General features: G+C 50.5%; 3 protein-coding genes across 3 annotated transcripts in view; 2 read left to right on the forward strand and 1 right to left on the reverse strand.

Annotated features, from left to right (window-relative positions):
• The window catches only part of LOC149437388 (protein mono-ADP-ribosyltransferase PARP9-like), a 56,505-nt gene that overhangs the window by 39,702 nt on the left and 546 nt on the right, over positions 1 to 16,257 (reverse strand). The window lies entirely within an intron of this gene.
• LOC149437389 (uncharacterized) lies at positions 9,507 to 11,774 on the forward strand. Its single transcript, XM_089660970.1, has one exon. It carries the CDS (start codon positions 9,507 to 9,509, stop codon positions 11,772 to 11,774), a length of 2,268 nt encoding a protein of 755 aa, XP_089517096.1.
• LOC149437390 (uncharacterized) lies at positions 14,676 to 16,094 on the forward strand. Its single transcript, XM_089660971.1, has one exon. The coding sequence runs from the start codon at positions 14,808 to 14,810 to the stop codon at positions 15,936 to 15,938; it is 1,131 nt and encodes a 376-aa protein (XP_089517097.1). The 5' UTR covers positions 14,676 to 14,807; the 3' UTR covers positions 15,939 to 16,094.

A 16,257-nucleotide genomic window follows, 5' to 3' on the forward strand; every position in this document is an offset into this window, starting at 1 on the left:
TGACTGTCAGTATGGCGCAGTAAAAGGGCGGAATATTTCTGGTGCTGTCATTTCTTTAAGGGAAGCGAGAGGTGTAAGGTTCTGGGACGAGGGAAATATGTTGTGTGTTTGGACCAAGCTAAGGCCTTCGACAGGGTCGACCATGGCTATCTGTGGGCGACTTTGTTAAAGTACGGCATCCCAAGGTTATTTGTTGATTGGCTGAGAACTTTATATCGGAAGGCTGAGAGCTTCCCTCTCATCAATGGGTGGCACCTTTGGGGTTGGGGCTGGGGTGAGGCAGGGTTGCCCCTTGAGTCCCCTCTTGTATGTTTTTGCCATCGATCCTTTTTTGAGATCACTGCAGGAGTGTGGATTTCAGGGGGTACCCATCCCCCATGCCTCTGCCCTATCTGTAGTCGCTTACGCAGATGATGTCACTGTAGTGGTATCTGCTCCTCATGAGGCCCAATTGTTAGCGGCTGCCATTGGGACTTACTCTGAGGCCTCCGGGTCTCTTGTCAACTTTGAGAAGAGTGAAGCTCTCTGGACATTGCAGGGTGATCCAGATTTTGATCTGCCCCAATTTGCAAAAGCCTCAAGTAATCTTAAGATCCTAGGTAGAGATGAGCGAATTTCTCAAAAATTCGATTCGGCTGATTCGGCGAATTCCAGTATGAAATTCGATTCGATGTGAATTTCTTCGCTACGAAGTTAACTTATTAAAAGGGTTTCTAGGCTTCAGAGAGCCTTTAAATTAGTGCAGAACACTGTACCTTTAATTTAAATGCCCTTGGAGATGAGGAAGGAGAAGGAGAAGGAGAAGGATGAGAAGGAGAAGGAGAAGGATGAGAAGAAGGAGAAGGATGAGAAGAAGGAGAAGGAGAAGGATGAGAAGAAGGAGAAGGAGAAGGATGAGAAGAAGGAGAAGGATGAGAAGAAGGAGAAGGAGAAGGATGAGAAGAAGGAGAAGGAGAAGGATGAGAAGAAGGAGAAGAAGAAGGAGAAGGATGAAAAGAAGGAGAAGGAGAAGGATGAGAAGATGGAGAAGGAGAAGGATGAGAAGAAGGAGAAGGAGAAGGATGAGAAGAAGGAGAAGGAGAAGGATGAGAAGAAGGAGAAGGAGAAGGATGAGAAGAAGGAGAAGGATGAGAAGAAGGAGAAGGAGAAGGATGAGAAGAAGGAGAAGGAGAAGGATGAGAAGAAGGAGAAGGAGAAGGATGAGAAGAAGGAGAAGGAGAAGGATGAGAAGAAGGAGAAGGAGAAGGATGAGAAGAAGGAGAAGAAGAAGGAGAAGGATGAAAAGAAGGAGAAGGAGAAGGATGAGAAGATGGAGAAGGAGAAGGATGAGAAGAAAGAGAAGGAGAAGGATGAGAAGAAAGAGAAGAAGAAGGATGAGAAGAAGGAGAAGGAGAAGGATGAGAAGAAGGAGAAGGATGAGAAGAAGGAGAAGGAGAAGGATGAGAAGAAGGAGAAGGAGAAGGATGAGAAGAAGGAGAAGGAGAAGGATGAGAAGAAGGAGAAGGAGAAGGATGAGAAGAAGGAGAAGGAGAAGGATGAGAAGAAGGAGAAGAAGAAGGAGAAGGATGAAAAGAAGGAGAAGGAGAAGGATGAGAAGATGGAGAAGGAGAAGGATGAGAAGAAGGAGAAGGAGAAGGATGAGAAGAAGGAGAAGGAGAAGGATGAGAAGAAGGAGAAGGATGAGAAGAAGGATGAGAAGAAGGAGAAGGATGAGAAGAAGGAGAAGGAGAAGGATGAGAAGAAGGAGAAGGAGAAGGATGAGAAGAAGGAGAAGGAGAAGGATGAGAAGAAGGAGAAGGATGAGAAGAAGGAGAAGGATGAGAAGAAGGATGAGAAGAAGGAGAAGGATGAGAAGAAGGACAGTTCTGTGACAGTTTCTGTCTATTTCTGACAGTTCTGGGACATTCACTCCATACAGCGGTTTCCGGCAAAAAGTGTATGTGCAGAGTTCCTCTATTCTGCAAATACACTTAGAGGAGCTCTGCAGATACACTTAGAGGAGCGCTGCAGATACACTTTTTGCCGGCTTGGAATTATTCTTATTTTCATCCTACTTCTTCTTCTTCTTCTTCTTCTTCTTCTTCATCCTCATCCTCATCCTCTTCTTCTTCTTCTGAGGATGAGGATGAGGATGAAGAAGTAGAAGAAGAAGAAGAAGTAGGATGAAAATAAGAATTCCAAACCGGCAAAAAGTGTATGTGCAGAGCTCCTCTATTTCTGACAGTTCTCTCACAGCTTCTTCACATGTACAGTGGTTGAAACATCTGTATCCTAAATGGAAACTAATAGATACAATGTTTCAACCGCTTTACATGTGTTCCTTCTGTCAGAGAACTGTCAGAAATAGCGGAGCTCACTGCAGGGACACTTTTGCCAGCTGATCGGGAAATATTCGATTCGCTCACCTGAAGTAGGCAAAATTTCGGATTCTACGCGAATCGAATATTTCCTGAAATTCGACTCGAATTCCGGTTCGCCTGGTTCGATTCGCTCATCTCTAATCCTAGGGGTTAGGTTTGGTCGGGAAGATAATGCCAGGCTGAATTGGGAGGAGAAATTGGATGCTGGAAATGCAAAGGTTCAGCGGTGGAAGAATTGCAAGCTGACCTACAGAGAGAGGATCACAATGTTGAAGACTTACTTGGTTCCTATATTTCTATATGTTTCTATGGTTTTTCCTTTGCCAGAATCTTTCTCTGCTAGGCTCTTTAGTCTGTTTTTTCAACTCTTCTGGGAGAATAGACTAAACCCAATAAAAAGGGGGGTTACTTACCTGCAGATGAAGGAGGGTGGGTTACTTACCTGCAGATGAAGGAGGGTGGGTTACTTACCTGCAGATGAAGGAGGGTGGGTTACTTACCTGCAGATGAAGGAGGGTGGGTTGAACATGATAAACCCGAAAGTGTTTTTTGACTCCTTATTTCTGAAGGTCAATTTTGGGTGCTTAGACTCCAGTGGTGGCCCCCTGTGGGCAAGCAGTGTTAGGGCCTGGATATTGCCTCGTGCAGAGTCTTGGATGCAAAGTGGTTCTCTTAAGAGGAAGAGAAGTACTCAGGGTTACCTCCCGCCATATCTGGACTCGGCTCTGAGGTCCCTGAGGAGGTGGGGGATAGAGAAGTCCTACTTAGAAAGTAGCCCAAGAAAATTGTTATATCACAGGATCTGTGGGACTTTTTTCTGTTCTCCAGTTGTACTCAGGGACTGCACCTCAGGGACTGCACCTCAGGGACCGCACCTCAGGGACTGCACCTCAGGGACCGCACCTCAGGGACCACACCTCAGCTGAGTTGGAAGAAAGCTTAAAGTTGCTAAATAGCCCCAGATTACCCTTGAAGTTCCATGACATTGCCTGGCTGTCTCTCCACGGGAGGATGTATGTGAGGGGGAACATGAAAGGTCTGGCTGCCCCGGATAGGAACTGTCCTTTGGGTTGTAATCAGGAGGAGTCTATGGCACATTTCTTGGTGGATTGTTGGGGAAGCCGTGAGGTCTGGAAGGAAGTAGCTGACAGAGTTCGGATCCGAAGGTTGGAGAACCTGAGCTGCTCTGACAGGCTTTATGGTGTTCCCCCCACAATACACAACATAGACAGAGGAACCATGTACATCGTTATCACTGTGGTCAAGGACTATCACTGCCACGCTCGGACCAAGGTAGCCATGCACAACGAGCTGTTCCTGGCCAGGAAAGTCGCAGACGTAGTCCTCTCAGAGCTGAGGTGGATAAAGAGTTTAGAGCTGAGGAAATACTGGAGGAATATAAAATTATGGGATGGAATTTATTTATAGTATTAAAATTCTGTGTATAACTTTTCATTTCATTTAAGCTGATGTGTTTTTAACGTGAAGAAGATGTAAGCAGTTGTTACATTGTTGGTTTGTGTGTTTTTTATGATGATGGTTACAGTTTTGTTACCTTGTAATTTGTTTGTTTATACAAATAAAAATATCCATACATACAGAATAAGGACAGATACCGAGAATGACACCCGGCATCCGGGACAGGAGAAGTGGGACTGTGCAGAGGGTGTGGTTTCCTGTGGAGCAGCTGCAGGCTGTGTGGTGCTGACCTCCTCTGATGTCTGATACAAGCCCAGGGTTGGGCTGCCCTGGGCTGGGACGCCTCCCAGGAGAGTCCCAGGCTTCTCGGCCTGCTCATGGAGGTGAAGCTGTGGTTGGTGGTGAAGCGGGAGGACGGAGTTCAGTGAATGGAAAGCAAATGGCAGAGACTGTGAGTAGATGTGGGAATGTTGGTGATGGAAAGTCCAGTGTGAGAAGTTCTGGTAATACAGAGAAGATGAAGTCAGTCCAGCAGTGTGAGAATGTCTCTCAGCAAAATGTCAGTTCTGGAAGTGCAGCACATGGCAGTCCGCCATTGCAGCCACAGCATGCCCAGCAGAGAAGGGCCCAGTCAGTTCAGTCCAAACAGCAATGTAATGTTGTCACCAAGCAAACTCCAAGCTCTGGAGGAGCAGCTCAAGGCAGTCAGCCGTTGCAACCACAGCAGGCCCAAGCCGTGCAGAGCGGAGCCCATGCCGTGCAGAGCAGGGCCCATCTAGTTCAGTCTAAACAGCAATGTAAGGCTGTCACCAAGCAAACTCCAAGTTCTGGAGGAGCAACCCAAGGCAGTCCGCCATTACAGGCACAACAAGCCAAGCAGAGGAAAGTTCAGTCTGTCCAGCAATGTGATGTTGTTACCCAGCCTAGTCCAAGCCTTGGAGGTCCAACTCCGGGCAGTCCACCATTACAGGCACCGCAAGCCCAGCATAGCAAAACCCATGCCGTGCAGAGCGGGGCCCATCCAGTTCAGCCTAAACAGCAATGTAATGTTGTCACCCAGCGCACTCCAAGCTCTGGAAGTGCAACCCAAGGCAGTCAGCCATTACAGTCGCAGCAAGACCAGCAGAGCAGAGCTCAGTCAATTCTGTTTAAACAGCAATGTAATGTTGTCACCCTGCACAGTCCAAGTCATGGGGGTCTAACTCCATGCGGTCAGCCATTACAGGCACCACAAGCCCAGCAGAGTGGGGCCCATGCTGTGCAGAGCGGAACCCATACAGTCCATGCAGCTCAGGAATGTAAGGTTGTCACCCGGCATGCTTCAAGTTCTGGAACTGTAAATCAAGGCAGTCAGTCATCGCAACAAAAGCAAGTCCAGAAGAGTGGAGCCCATGCCGCACAGAGCCCAGCACAGGCCGCTCAGAGCGGGGCCCATACAGTTCAGAGCGGAGTAGAGACACCTGTCACTCCCAGTACTCCGCGCAGATCTGCAAGGACTACGTTGGAGCAGAAAACTCTGAAGGAGAACTTACAGCAGTGTGTAATGGTGGGCAGTGGCCAGGAACGCTCATTACGCCCCAGGTCCCGGCAGAAGAAAGATGATGGAGCCAATAAGCCTCCACAGTCTGGCCCGGAGAGTCCTTCTACATCCAGCAGAGACCCTTCACCCAGTACCACTGATGGGGATCAGAATTTCAAGCGTCCTGCGGATAGGAAGCAGAAAGTGTTAAAGTCACCTGTGCTGCGCCTGGCTGACAGGATTCCTGCTCTGGAGAAGAGAATGAAGACCTTGAGGAAAGCTAAGGCTTCGACCCAGAAAAGGATTGACTCCATCTACAGACTCAAGGCTTCCGACCCCGGGAATGAAGTCCTACATGACAGCGAGCTTAACTCCCTGGGCATTGAACTGGCCGGTATATCGAGGAACATTGATGCTGTTCTGGAAGAACTGGGACCAGGGGGGGAGGTGTATCGGGATTGTGATTGGGTTGGGGCACAATTAAGTGTTAGGATGGAGTCTTCTTCAGAGTCAGACTCCGGGGAACTGATCCAAGGCACGCTACCAGCAAATGTGCTTCCTGAAAGACAGACTCCAGCTCTGGAGGACAGCGGTAGCGTCAGCTTCACCCAGCAGACTTTCATAGTACAGGAAACTCAGAGAAGCGACATGGACTCCCAGCACATGGACTATGGGGACGGTGTTGCTACCCCTGGTTCTCATGGTGGAACCAATGCTGAGGGGACTGATGTTCGGGATGGGGTAGTTGATAATTATGCAGATGAAGCTGCTGATGCTAGTGGTAATATGGCCAGTGCTGATATCACTAATATTGATGTAGGGGTTCCTGATGTCATTAACACTGAGGTAGGTATGTCTGGATGGGGTCAGGACCAGTCTGAGGACCCTGTGAATGTGGCGATGGAGGAGTCAGTTCAGGATAACACCCGTGATTTCCCCCCTTTGGTTGAGTCGCCACCTGCATCACAAGGGAATAGTGGTCCATCTGGCCATGTCCCTCCTCGGAATGCCTGGAGCCGTGGGGCTCCTTCTTTTTCCAACAATACCGGTTATACTGGTCAGGCCTTCAAGAGGAGGAACGTGGTCAGGTTGAAGCATAGGGGTTCCAGAGAAGAGCTCCCTGATAGGAGGTTTGTAGTTAGGGAGTTGCTGTGTCAGCAGATGGGGTTTGTGCCTGCAGATATTTTGGCAGTCATCAACCTCCCTGACAGACAGGGGTATGATGTCAGCTTCAAGCTCATGTCTGGCTTGGACAGGTTCTGGGCCGGCTTTAGTGGGTTTCGGGATAAAGAGGGGTGGAAGATTTTCACCTTCATCCCCATCTCCAAACCTGACACAGCAAACGTGAACATCATTTTCTGGAATGAGTCTGTGCCCCCCCAGGATATTGTAGTCTGGCTCAGAAGGCATTGTGAGATGGTCTCTGATCTGACCAAAACTAGGGACAGTGATGGGATCTGGACTGGAGGTTGGAGGGTTCTTGTCAAGCTGAGGCAGAGTAACCATGTCACCCATCACCTTCCAAACTCCTTCTTCATTGGGCGGGAGAGGGGAGTTTGCTTCTATGCAGGTCAGCCCAGGCTATGTTTCAAATGCGGTAGGTTGGGTCATGTGGCGAGTGTCTGCTCTATCATGAAGTGTAATCTGTGTGGGGAGGTCGGCCATGTCCGTTCTACCTGTGAGAACATCAAGTGCAATCTATGTGGTAGGCTTGGCCATTTGCACAGAGATTGTCCGGTGGCTTTCCACAATAGGGATGAGGAATCCGTGGATGAGGAATTTCTGGTGGCAGCAGAACACCTGGAGGAGGAAGCCTTAATGAATGGGGTCATATCAACTGAGGGGGAGGTAAACCCAGAAGTCCAAGGGGCCAGCCTCGGGCAGGAGGGCAGTGTTCAGCAGACTGAGGAGCAGCGGCCATCTGTGGCCATCCCATCCGTTTCAGTTCCTGCCTCTGTGGAGAACATTCCCAGGCAGAAGAGAAGGAATAGGAAGGAGAAGGCCACCTGTAAACCTGAAAGTGAATGGACCCGAGTGCAGAAATCCGCTAAGAAAGTGAGAAGGGCGCCAGAAGGTAGTATGGCAGTCGGCAACCAGTATGACGTCCTATCAGAGTCAGATGCCAACTCCTGTGATCTAGAGGACCAAATGGAGGAAGAAGTAGAAAGGGAATCTGCAGCTAGTTCAGGGGAGGACCCGCCCACTAAGAAGCGCCCGCCCCCGGCTCCCGTATTTGTAGAATCCGATATGGAAACTGGTAGTCGGCAGAGTGACTCAGATTCCGATTTATAAAAAGAGTTTAGAGCCGAAAGGAATATAAAATGGGAGGAATTTATTTACAGCATCAAATTCTATGCAGAACTTTCATTAGTTTAATTTGTTGACTTTCTGTCGTGAAGATGTAGGCAGTTGTTACATTGTTGGTTTGTGTGTTTTTTATGATGATGGTTACAGTTTTGTTACCTTGTAATTTGTTTGTTTATACAAATAAAAATATCCATACATACAGAATGGGGACAGATACCGAGAATGACACCCGGCATCCAGGACAGGAGAAGTGGGACTGTGCAGAGGGTGTGGTTTCCTGTGGAGCAGCTGCAGGCTGTGTGGTGCTGACCTCCTCTGATGTCTGATACAAGCCCAGGGTTGGGCTGCCCTGGGCTGGGACGCCTCCCAGGAGAGTCCCAGGCTTCTCGGCCTGCTCATGGAGGTGAAGCTGTGGTTGGTGGTGAAGCGGGAGGACGGAGTTCGGTGAATGGAAAGCAGACGGCAGAGACTGTGAGTAGATGGGGGAATGTTGGTGATGGAAAGTCCAGTGTGAGAAGTTCTGGTAATACAGAGAAGATGAAGTCAGTCCAGCAGGGTGATAATGTCTCTCAGCAAAGTGTGAGTTCTGGAAGTGCAGCACATGGCAGTCCGCCATTGCAGCCACAGCATGCCCAGCAGAGAAGGGCCCAGTCAGTTCAGTCCAAACAGCAATGTAATGTTGTCACCAAGCAAACTCCAAGCTCTGGAGGAGCAGCTCAAGGCAGTCAGCCATTGCAACCACAGCAGGCCCAAGCCGTGCAGAGCGGAGCCCATGCTGTGCAGAGCGGGGCCCATCTAGTTCAGTCTAAACAGCAATGTAAGGCTGTCACCAAGCAAACTCCAAGTTCTGGAGGAGCAACCCAAGGCAGTCCGCCATTACAGGCACAACAAGCCAAGCAGAGGAAAGTTCAGTCTGTCCAGCAATGTGATGTTGTTACCCAGCCTAGTCCAAGCCTTGGAGGTCCAACTCCGGGCAGTCCACCATTACAGGCACCGCAAGCCCAGCATAGCAAAACCCATGCCGTGCAGAGCGGGGCCCATGCCGTGCAGAGCGGGGCCCATCCAGTTCAGTCAAAACAGCCATGTAAGGGTGTCACCCAGAGCACTCCAAGCTCTGGAGGAGCAATGCAAGGCAGTCAGCCATCGCAATTACTGAAAGCCCAGCAGAGCGGAGCCCATGCCGTGCAGAGCGGAGCCCATGCCGTGCAGAGCGGGGCCCATCCAGTTCAGCCTAAACAACAATGTAATGTTGTCACCCAGCGCACTCCAAGCTCTGGAAGTGCAACTCAAGGCAGTCAGCCATTACAGTCGCAGCAAGACCAGCAGAGCAGAGCTCAGTCAATTCTGTTTAAACAGCAATGTAATGTTGTCACCCTGCACAGTCCAAGTCATGGAGGCCTAACTCCATGTGGTCAGCCATTACAGGCACCACAAGCCCAGCAGAGTGGGGCCCATGCCGTGCAGAGCGGAACCCATACAGTCCATGCAGCTCAGGAATGTAAGGTTGTCACCCAGCATGCTTCAAGTTCTGGAACTGTAAATCAAGGCAGTCAGTCATTGCAACAAAAGCAAGTCCAGCAGAGTAGAGCCCATGCCATACAGTGCAAAGTCCATGCCGTGCAGAGTGGTGATCACACAGTCCATATGGCTCAGGAAAGTGACACTATCACCCAGCACACTACCAGCTCTGGAGTAGCAACAAAAGGCAGTAAGTCATTGCAAACAAAGCAAGCCCAGAAGAGTGGAGCCATGCCACACAGAGCCCAGCACAGGCCGTTCAGAGCGGGGCCCATACAGTTCAGAGCGGAGCAGAGACAACTGTCACTCCCAGTACTCCGCGCAGATCTGCAAGGACTACGTTGGAGCAGAAAACTCTGAAGGAGAACTTACAGCAGTGTGTAATGGTGGGCAGTGGCCAGGAACGCTCATTACGCCCCAGGTCCCGGCAGAAGAAAGATGATGGAGCCAATAAGCCTCCACAGTCTGGCCCGGAGAGTCCTTCTACATCCAGCAGAGACCCTTCACCCAGTACCGCTGATGGGGATCAGAATTTCAAGCGTCCCGCGGATAGGAAGCAGAAAGTGTTAAAGTCACCTGTGCTGCGCCTGGCTGACAGGATTCCTGCTCTGGAGAAGAGAATGAAGACCTTGAGGAAAGCTAAGGCTTCGACCCAGAAAAGGATTGACTCCATCTACAGACTCAAGGCTGCCGACCCCGGGAATGAAGTCCTACATGACAGCGAGCTTAACGCCCTGGGCATTGAACTGGCCGGTATATCGAGGAACATTGATGCTGTTCTGGAAGAACTGGGACCAGGGCGGGAGGTGTATCGGGATTGCGATTGGGTTGGGGCACAATTAAGTGTAAAGATGGAGTCTTCTTCAGAGTCGGACTCCGGGGAACTGATCCAAGGCACGCTACCAGCAAATGTGCTCCCTGAAAGACAGACTCCAGTTCTGGAGGATAGCGGTAGCGTCAGCTTCACCCAGCAGACTTTCATAGTGCAGGAAACCCAGAGAAGCGACATGGACTCCCAGCACATGGACTATGAGGACGGTGTTGCTCCCCCCGGTTCTCATGGTGGAACCAATGCTGAGGGGACTGGTGTTCGGGATGGGGTAGTTGATAATTATGCAGATGAAGCTGCTGATGCTAGTGGTGATATGGCCAGTGCTGATATCACTAATATTGATGTAGGGGTTCCTGATGTCATTAACACTGAGGTAGGTATGTCTGGATGGGGTCAGGACCAGTCTGAGGACCCTGTGAATGTGGCGATGGAGGAGTCAGTTCAGGATAACACCCGTGATTTCCCCCCTTTGGTTGAGTCGCCACCTGCATCACAAGGGAATAGTGGTCCATCTGGCCATGTCCCTCCTCGGAATGCCTGGAGCCGTGGGGCTCCTTCTTTTTCCAACAATACCGGTTATACTGGTCAGGCCTTCAAGAGGAGGAACGTGGTCAGGTTGAAGCATAGGGGTTCCAGAGAAGAGCTCCCTGATAGGAGGTTTGTAGTTAGGGAGTTGCTGTGTCAGCAGATGGGGTTTGTGCCCGCAGATATTTTGGCAGTCATCAACCTCCCTGACAGACAGGGGTATGATGTCAGCTTCAAGCTCATGTCTGGCTTGGACAGGTTCTGGGCCGGCTTTAGTGGGTTTCGGGATAAAGATGGGTGGAAGATTTTCACCTTCATCCCCATCTCCAAACCTGACACAGCAAACGTGAACATCATTTTCTGGAATGAGTCTGTGCCCCCCCAGGATATTGTAGTCTGGCTCAGAAGGCATTGTGAGATGGTCTCTGATCTGACCAAAACTAGGGACAGTGATGGGATCTGGACTGGAGGTTGGAGGGTTCTTGTCAAGCTGAGGCAGAGTAACCATGTCACCCATCACCTTCCAAACTCCTTTTTCATTGGGCGGGAGAGGGGAGTTTGCTTCTATGCAGGTCAGCCCAGGCTATGTTTCAAATGCGGTAGGTCGGGTCATGTGGCAAGTGTCTGCTCTGTCATGAAGTGTAATCTGTGTGGGGAGGTCGGCCATGTCAGTTCTACCTGTGAGAACATCAAGTGCAATCTATGTGGTAGGCTTGGCCATTTGCACAGAGATTGCCCGGTGGCTTTCCACAATAGGGATGAGGAATCGGTGGATGAGGAATTTCTGGTGGTAGCAGAACACCTGGAGGAGGAAGCCTTAATGAATGGGGTCATATCAACTGAGGGGGAGGTAAACCCAGAAGTCCAAGGGGCCAGCCTCGGGCAGGTGGGCAGTGTTCAGCAGGCTGAGGAGCAGCGGCCATCTGTGGCCATCCCATCCGTTTCAGTTCCTGCCTCTGTGGAGAACATTCCCAGGCAGAAGAGAAGGAATAGGAAGGAGAAGGCCACCCATAAACCTGAAAGTGAATGGACCCGAGTGCAGAAATCCGCTAAGAAGGTGAGAAGGGCGCCAGAAGGTAGTATGGCAGTCAGCAACCAGTATGATGTCCTATCAGAGTCAGATGCCGACTCCTGTGATCTAGGGGCCCAAATGGAGGAAGAAGTAGAAAGGGAATCTGCAGCTAGTTCAGGGGAGGACCCGCCCACTAAGAAGCGCCCGCCCCCGGCTCCCGTATTTGTAGAATCCGATATGGAAACTGGTAGTCGGCGGAGTGACTCAGATTCCGATTTATAAAAAGAGTTTAGAGCCGAAAGGAATATAAAATGGGAGGAATTTATTTACAGCATCAAATTCTATGCAGAACTTTCATTAGTTTAAATTGTTGACTTTCTGTCGTGAAGATGTAGGCAGTTGTTACATTGTTGGTTTGTGTGTTTTTTATGATGATGGTTACAGTTTTGTTACCTTGTAATTTGTTTGTTTATACAAATAAAAATATCCATACATACAGAATGGGGACAGATACCGAGAATGACACCCGGCATCCAGGACAGGAGAAGTGGGACTGTGCAGAGGGTGTGGTTTCCTGTGGAGCAGCTGCAGGCTGTGTGGTGCTGACCTCCTCTGATGTCTGATACAAGCCCAGGGTTGGGCTGCCCTGGGCTGGGACGCCTCCCAGGAGAGTCCCAGGCTTCTCGGCCTGCTCATGGAGGTGAAGCTGTGGTTGGTGGTGAAGCGGGAGGACGGAGTTCGGTGAATGGAAAGCAAATGGCAGAGACTGTGAGTAGATGTGGGAATGTTGGTGATGGAAAGTCCAGTGTGAGAAGTTCTGGTAATACAGAGAAGATGAAGTCAGTCCAGCAGTGTGATAATGTCTCTCAGCAAAATGTCAGTTCTGGAAGTGCAGCACATGGCAGTCCGCCATTGCAGCCACGGCATGCCCAGCAGAGAAGGGCCCAGTCAGTTCAGTCCAAACAGCAATGTAATGTTGTCACCAAGCAAACTCCAAGCTCTGGAGGAGCAGCTCAAGGCAGTCAGCCATTGCAATCACAGCAGGCCCAAGCCGTGCAGAGCGGAGCCCATGCCGTGCAGAGCGGGGCCCATCTAGTTCAGTCTAAACAGCAATGTAAGGCTGTCACCAAGCAAACTCCAAGTTCTGGAGTAGCAACCCAAGGCAGTCCACCTTTACAGGCACAACAAGCCAAGCAGAGGAAAGTTCAGTCTGTCCAGCAATGTGATGTTGTTACCCAGCCTAGTCCAAGCCTTGGAGGTCCAACTCCGGGCAGTCCACCATTACAGGCACCGCAAGCCCAGCATAGCAAAACCCATGCCGTGCAGAGCGGGGCCCATGCCGTGCAGAGCGGGGCCCATCCAGTTCAGTCAAAACAGCCATGTAAGGGTGTCACCCAGAGCACTCCAAGCTCTGGAGAAGCAATGCAAGGCAGTCAGCCATTGCAATTACTGGAAGCCCAGCAGAGCGGAGCCCATGCCGTGCAGAGCGGGGCCCATCCGGTTCAGCCTAAACAGCAATGTAATGTTGTCACCCAGCGCACTCCAAGCTCTGGAAGTGCAACTCAAGGCAGTCAGCCATTACAGTCGCAGCAAGACCAGCAGAGCAGAGCTCAGTCAATTCTGTTTAAACAGCAATGTAATGTTGTCACCCTGCACAGTCCAAGTCATGGAGGCCTAACTCCATGCGGTCAGCCATTACAGGCACCACAAGCCCAGCAGAGTGGGGCCCATGCTGTGCAGAGCGGAACCCATACAGTCCATGCAGCTCAGGAATGTAAGGTTGTCACCCGGCATGCTTCAAGTTCTGGAACTGTAAATCAAGGCAGTCAGTCATTGCAACAAAAGCAAGTCCAGCAGAGTAGAGCCCATGCCATACAGTGCAAAGTCCATGCCGTGCAGAGTGGTGATCACACAGTCCATATGGCTCAGGAAAGTGACACTGTCACCCAGCACACTACCAGCTCTGGAGTAGCAACAAAAGGCAGTCAGTCATTGCAAACAAAGCAAGCCCAGAAGAGTGGAGCCCATGCCGCACAGAGCCCAGCACAGGCCGTTCAGAGCGGGGCCCATACAGTTCAGAGCGGAGCAGAGACACCTGTCACTCCCAGTACTCCGCGCAGATCTGCAAGGACTACGTTGGAGCAGAAAACTCTGAAGGAGAACTTACAGCAGTGTGTAATGGTGGGCAGTGGCCAGGAACGCTCATTACGCCCCAGGTCCCGGCAGAAGAAAGATGATGGAGCCAATAAGCCTCCACAGTCTGGCCCGGAGAGTCCTTCTACATCCAGCAGAGACCCTTCACCCAGTACCGCTGATGGGGATCAGAATTTCAAGCGTCCCGCGGATAGGAAGCAGAAAGTGTTAAAGTCACCTGTGCTGCGCCCGGCTGACAGGATTCCTGCTCTGGAGAAGAGAATGAAGACCTTGAGGAAAGCTAAGGCTTCGACCCAGAAAAGGATTGACTCCATCTACAGACTCAAGGCTGCCGACCCCGGGAATGAAGTCCTACATGACAGCGAGCTTAACGCCCTGGGCATTGAACTGGCCGGTATATCGAGGAACATTGATGCTGTTCTGGAAGAACTGGGACCAGGGGGGGAGGTGTATCGGGATTGCGATTGGGTTGGGGCACAATTAAGTGTAAAGATGGAGTCTTCTTCAGAGTCAGACTCCGGGGAACTGATCCAAGGCACGCTACCAGCAAATGTGCTCCCTGAAAGACAGACTCCAGTTCTGGAGGACAGCGGTAGCGTCAGCTTCACCCAGCAGACTTTCATAGTACAGGAAACTCAGAGAAGCGACATGGACTCCCAGCACATGGACTATGAGGACGGTGTTGCTACCCCCGGTTCTCATGGTGGAACCAATGCTGAGGGGACTGGTGTTCGGGATGGGGTAGTTGATAATTATGCAGATGAAGCTGCTGATGCTAGTGGTGATATGGCCAGTGCTGATATCACTAATATTGATGTAGGGGTTCCTGATGTCATTAACACTGAGGTAGGTATGTCTGGATGGGGTCAGGACCAGTCTGAGGACCCTGTGAATGTGGCAATGGAGGAGTCAGTTCAGGATAACACCCGTGATTTCCCCCCTTTGGTTGAGTCGCCACCTGCATCACAGGGGAATAGTGGTCCATCTGGCCATGTCCCTCCTCGGAATGCCTGGAGCCGTGGGGCTCCTTCTTTTTCCAACAATACCGGTTATACTGGTCAGGCCTTCAAGAGGAGGAACGTGGTCAGGTTGAAGCATAGGGGTTCCAGAGAAGAGCTCCCTGATAGGAGGTTTGTAGTTAGGGAGTTGCTGTGTCAGCAGATGGGGTTTGTGCCCGCAGATATTTTGGCAGTCATCAACCTCCCTGACAGACGGGGGTATGATGTCAGCTTCAAGCTCATGTCTGGCTTGGACAGGTTCTGGGCCGGCTTTAGTGGGTTTCGGGATAAAGAGGGGTGGAAGATTTTCACCTTCATCCCCATCTCCAAACCTGACACAGCAAACGTGAACATCATTTTCTGGAATGAGTCTGTGCCCCCCCAGGATATTGTAGTCTGGCTCAGAAGGCATTGTGAGATGGTCTCTGATCTGACCAAAACTAGGGACAGTGATGGGATCTGGACTGGAGGTTGGAGGGTTCTTGTCAAGCTGAGGCAGAGTAACAATGTCACCCATCACCTTCCAAACTCCTTTTTCATTGGGCGGGAGAGGGGAGTTTGCTTCTATGCAGGTCAGCCCAGACTATGTTTCAAATGCGGTAGGTCGGGTCATGTGGCGAGTGTCTGCTCTGTCATGAAGTGTAATCTGTGTGGGGAGGTCGGCCATGTCAGTTCTACCTGTGAGAACATCAAGTGCAATCTATGTGGTAGGCTTGGCCATTTGCACAGAGATTGCCCGGTGGCTTTCCACAATAGGGATGAGGAATCAGTGGATGAGGAATTTCTGGTGGTAGCAGAACACCTGGAGGAGGAAGCCTTAATGAATGGGGTCATATCAACTGAGGGGGAGGTAAACCCAGAAGTCCAAGGGGCCAGCCTCGGGCAGGAGGGCAGTGTTCAGCAGACTGAGGAGCAGCGGCCATCTGTGGCCATCCCATCCGTTTCAGTTCCTGCCTCTGTGGAGAACATTCCCAGGCAGAAGAGAAGGAATAGGAAGGACAAGGCCACCCGTAAACCTGAAAGTGAATGGACCCGAGTGCAGGAATCCGCTAAGAAGGTGAGAAGGGCGCCAGAAGGTAGTATGGCAGTCAGCAACCAGTATGATGTCCTATCAGAGTCAGATGCCAACTCCTGTGATCTAGAGGACCAAATGGAGGAAGAAGTAGAAAGGGAATCTGCAGCTAGCTCAGGGGAGGACCCGCCCACTAAGAAGCGCCCGCCCCCGGCTCCCGTATTTGTAGAATCCGATATGGAAACTGGTAGTCGGCGGAGTGACTCAGATTCTGATTTATAAAAAGAGTTTAGAGCCGAAAGGAATATAAAATGGGAGGAATTTATTTACAGCATCAAATTCTATGCAGAACTTTCATTAGTTTAATTTGTTGACTTTCTGTCGTGAAGATGTAGGCAGTTGTTACATTGTTGGTTTGTGTGTTTTTTATGATGATGGTTACAGTTTTGTTACCTTGTAATTTGTTTGTTTATACAAATAAAAATATCCATACATACAGAACGGGGACAGATATCGAGAGTGACACCCGGCATCCGGGACAGGAGAAGTGGGACTGTGGGTTGCCATTTTTGCAGTTGTTTTACTTTTGAAAACCCCTGTG

The sequence above is a fragment of the Staurois parvus genome, unplaced genomic scaffold (assembly GCF_062004578.1).
Source record: "Staurois parvus isolate SC_StPar_1 unplaced genomic scaffold, SC_StPar_1.0 ptg001297l, whole genome shotgun sequence".
Lineage (NCBI taxonomy): Eukaryota > Metazoa > Chordata > Amphibia > Anura > Ranidae > Staurois > Staurois parvus.

Bases quoted from the DNA above. Each gene is read 5' to 3' on its own strand.
- LOC149437389 (XM_089660970.1), top strand. From the start codon at position 9,507: ATGGTGGGCAGTGGCCAGGAACGCTCATTACGCCCCAGGTCCCGGCAG.
- LOC149437390 (XM_089660971.1), top strand. From the start codon at position 14,808: ATGGGGTTTGTGCCCGCAGATATTTTGGCAGTCATCAACCTCCCTGAC.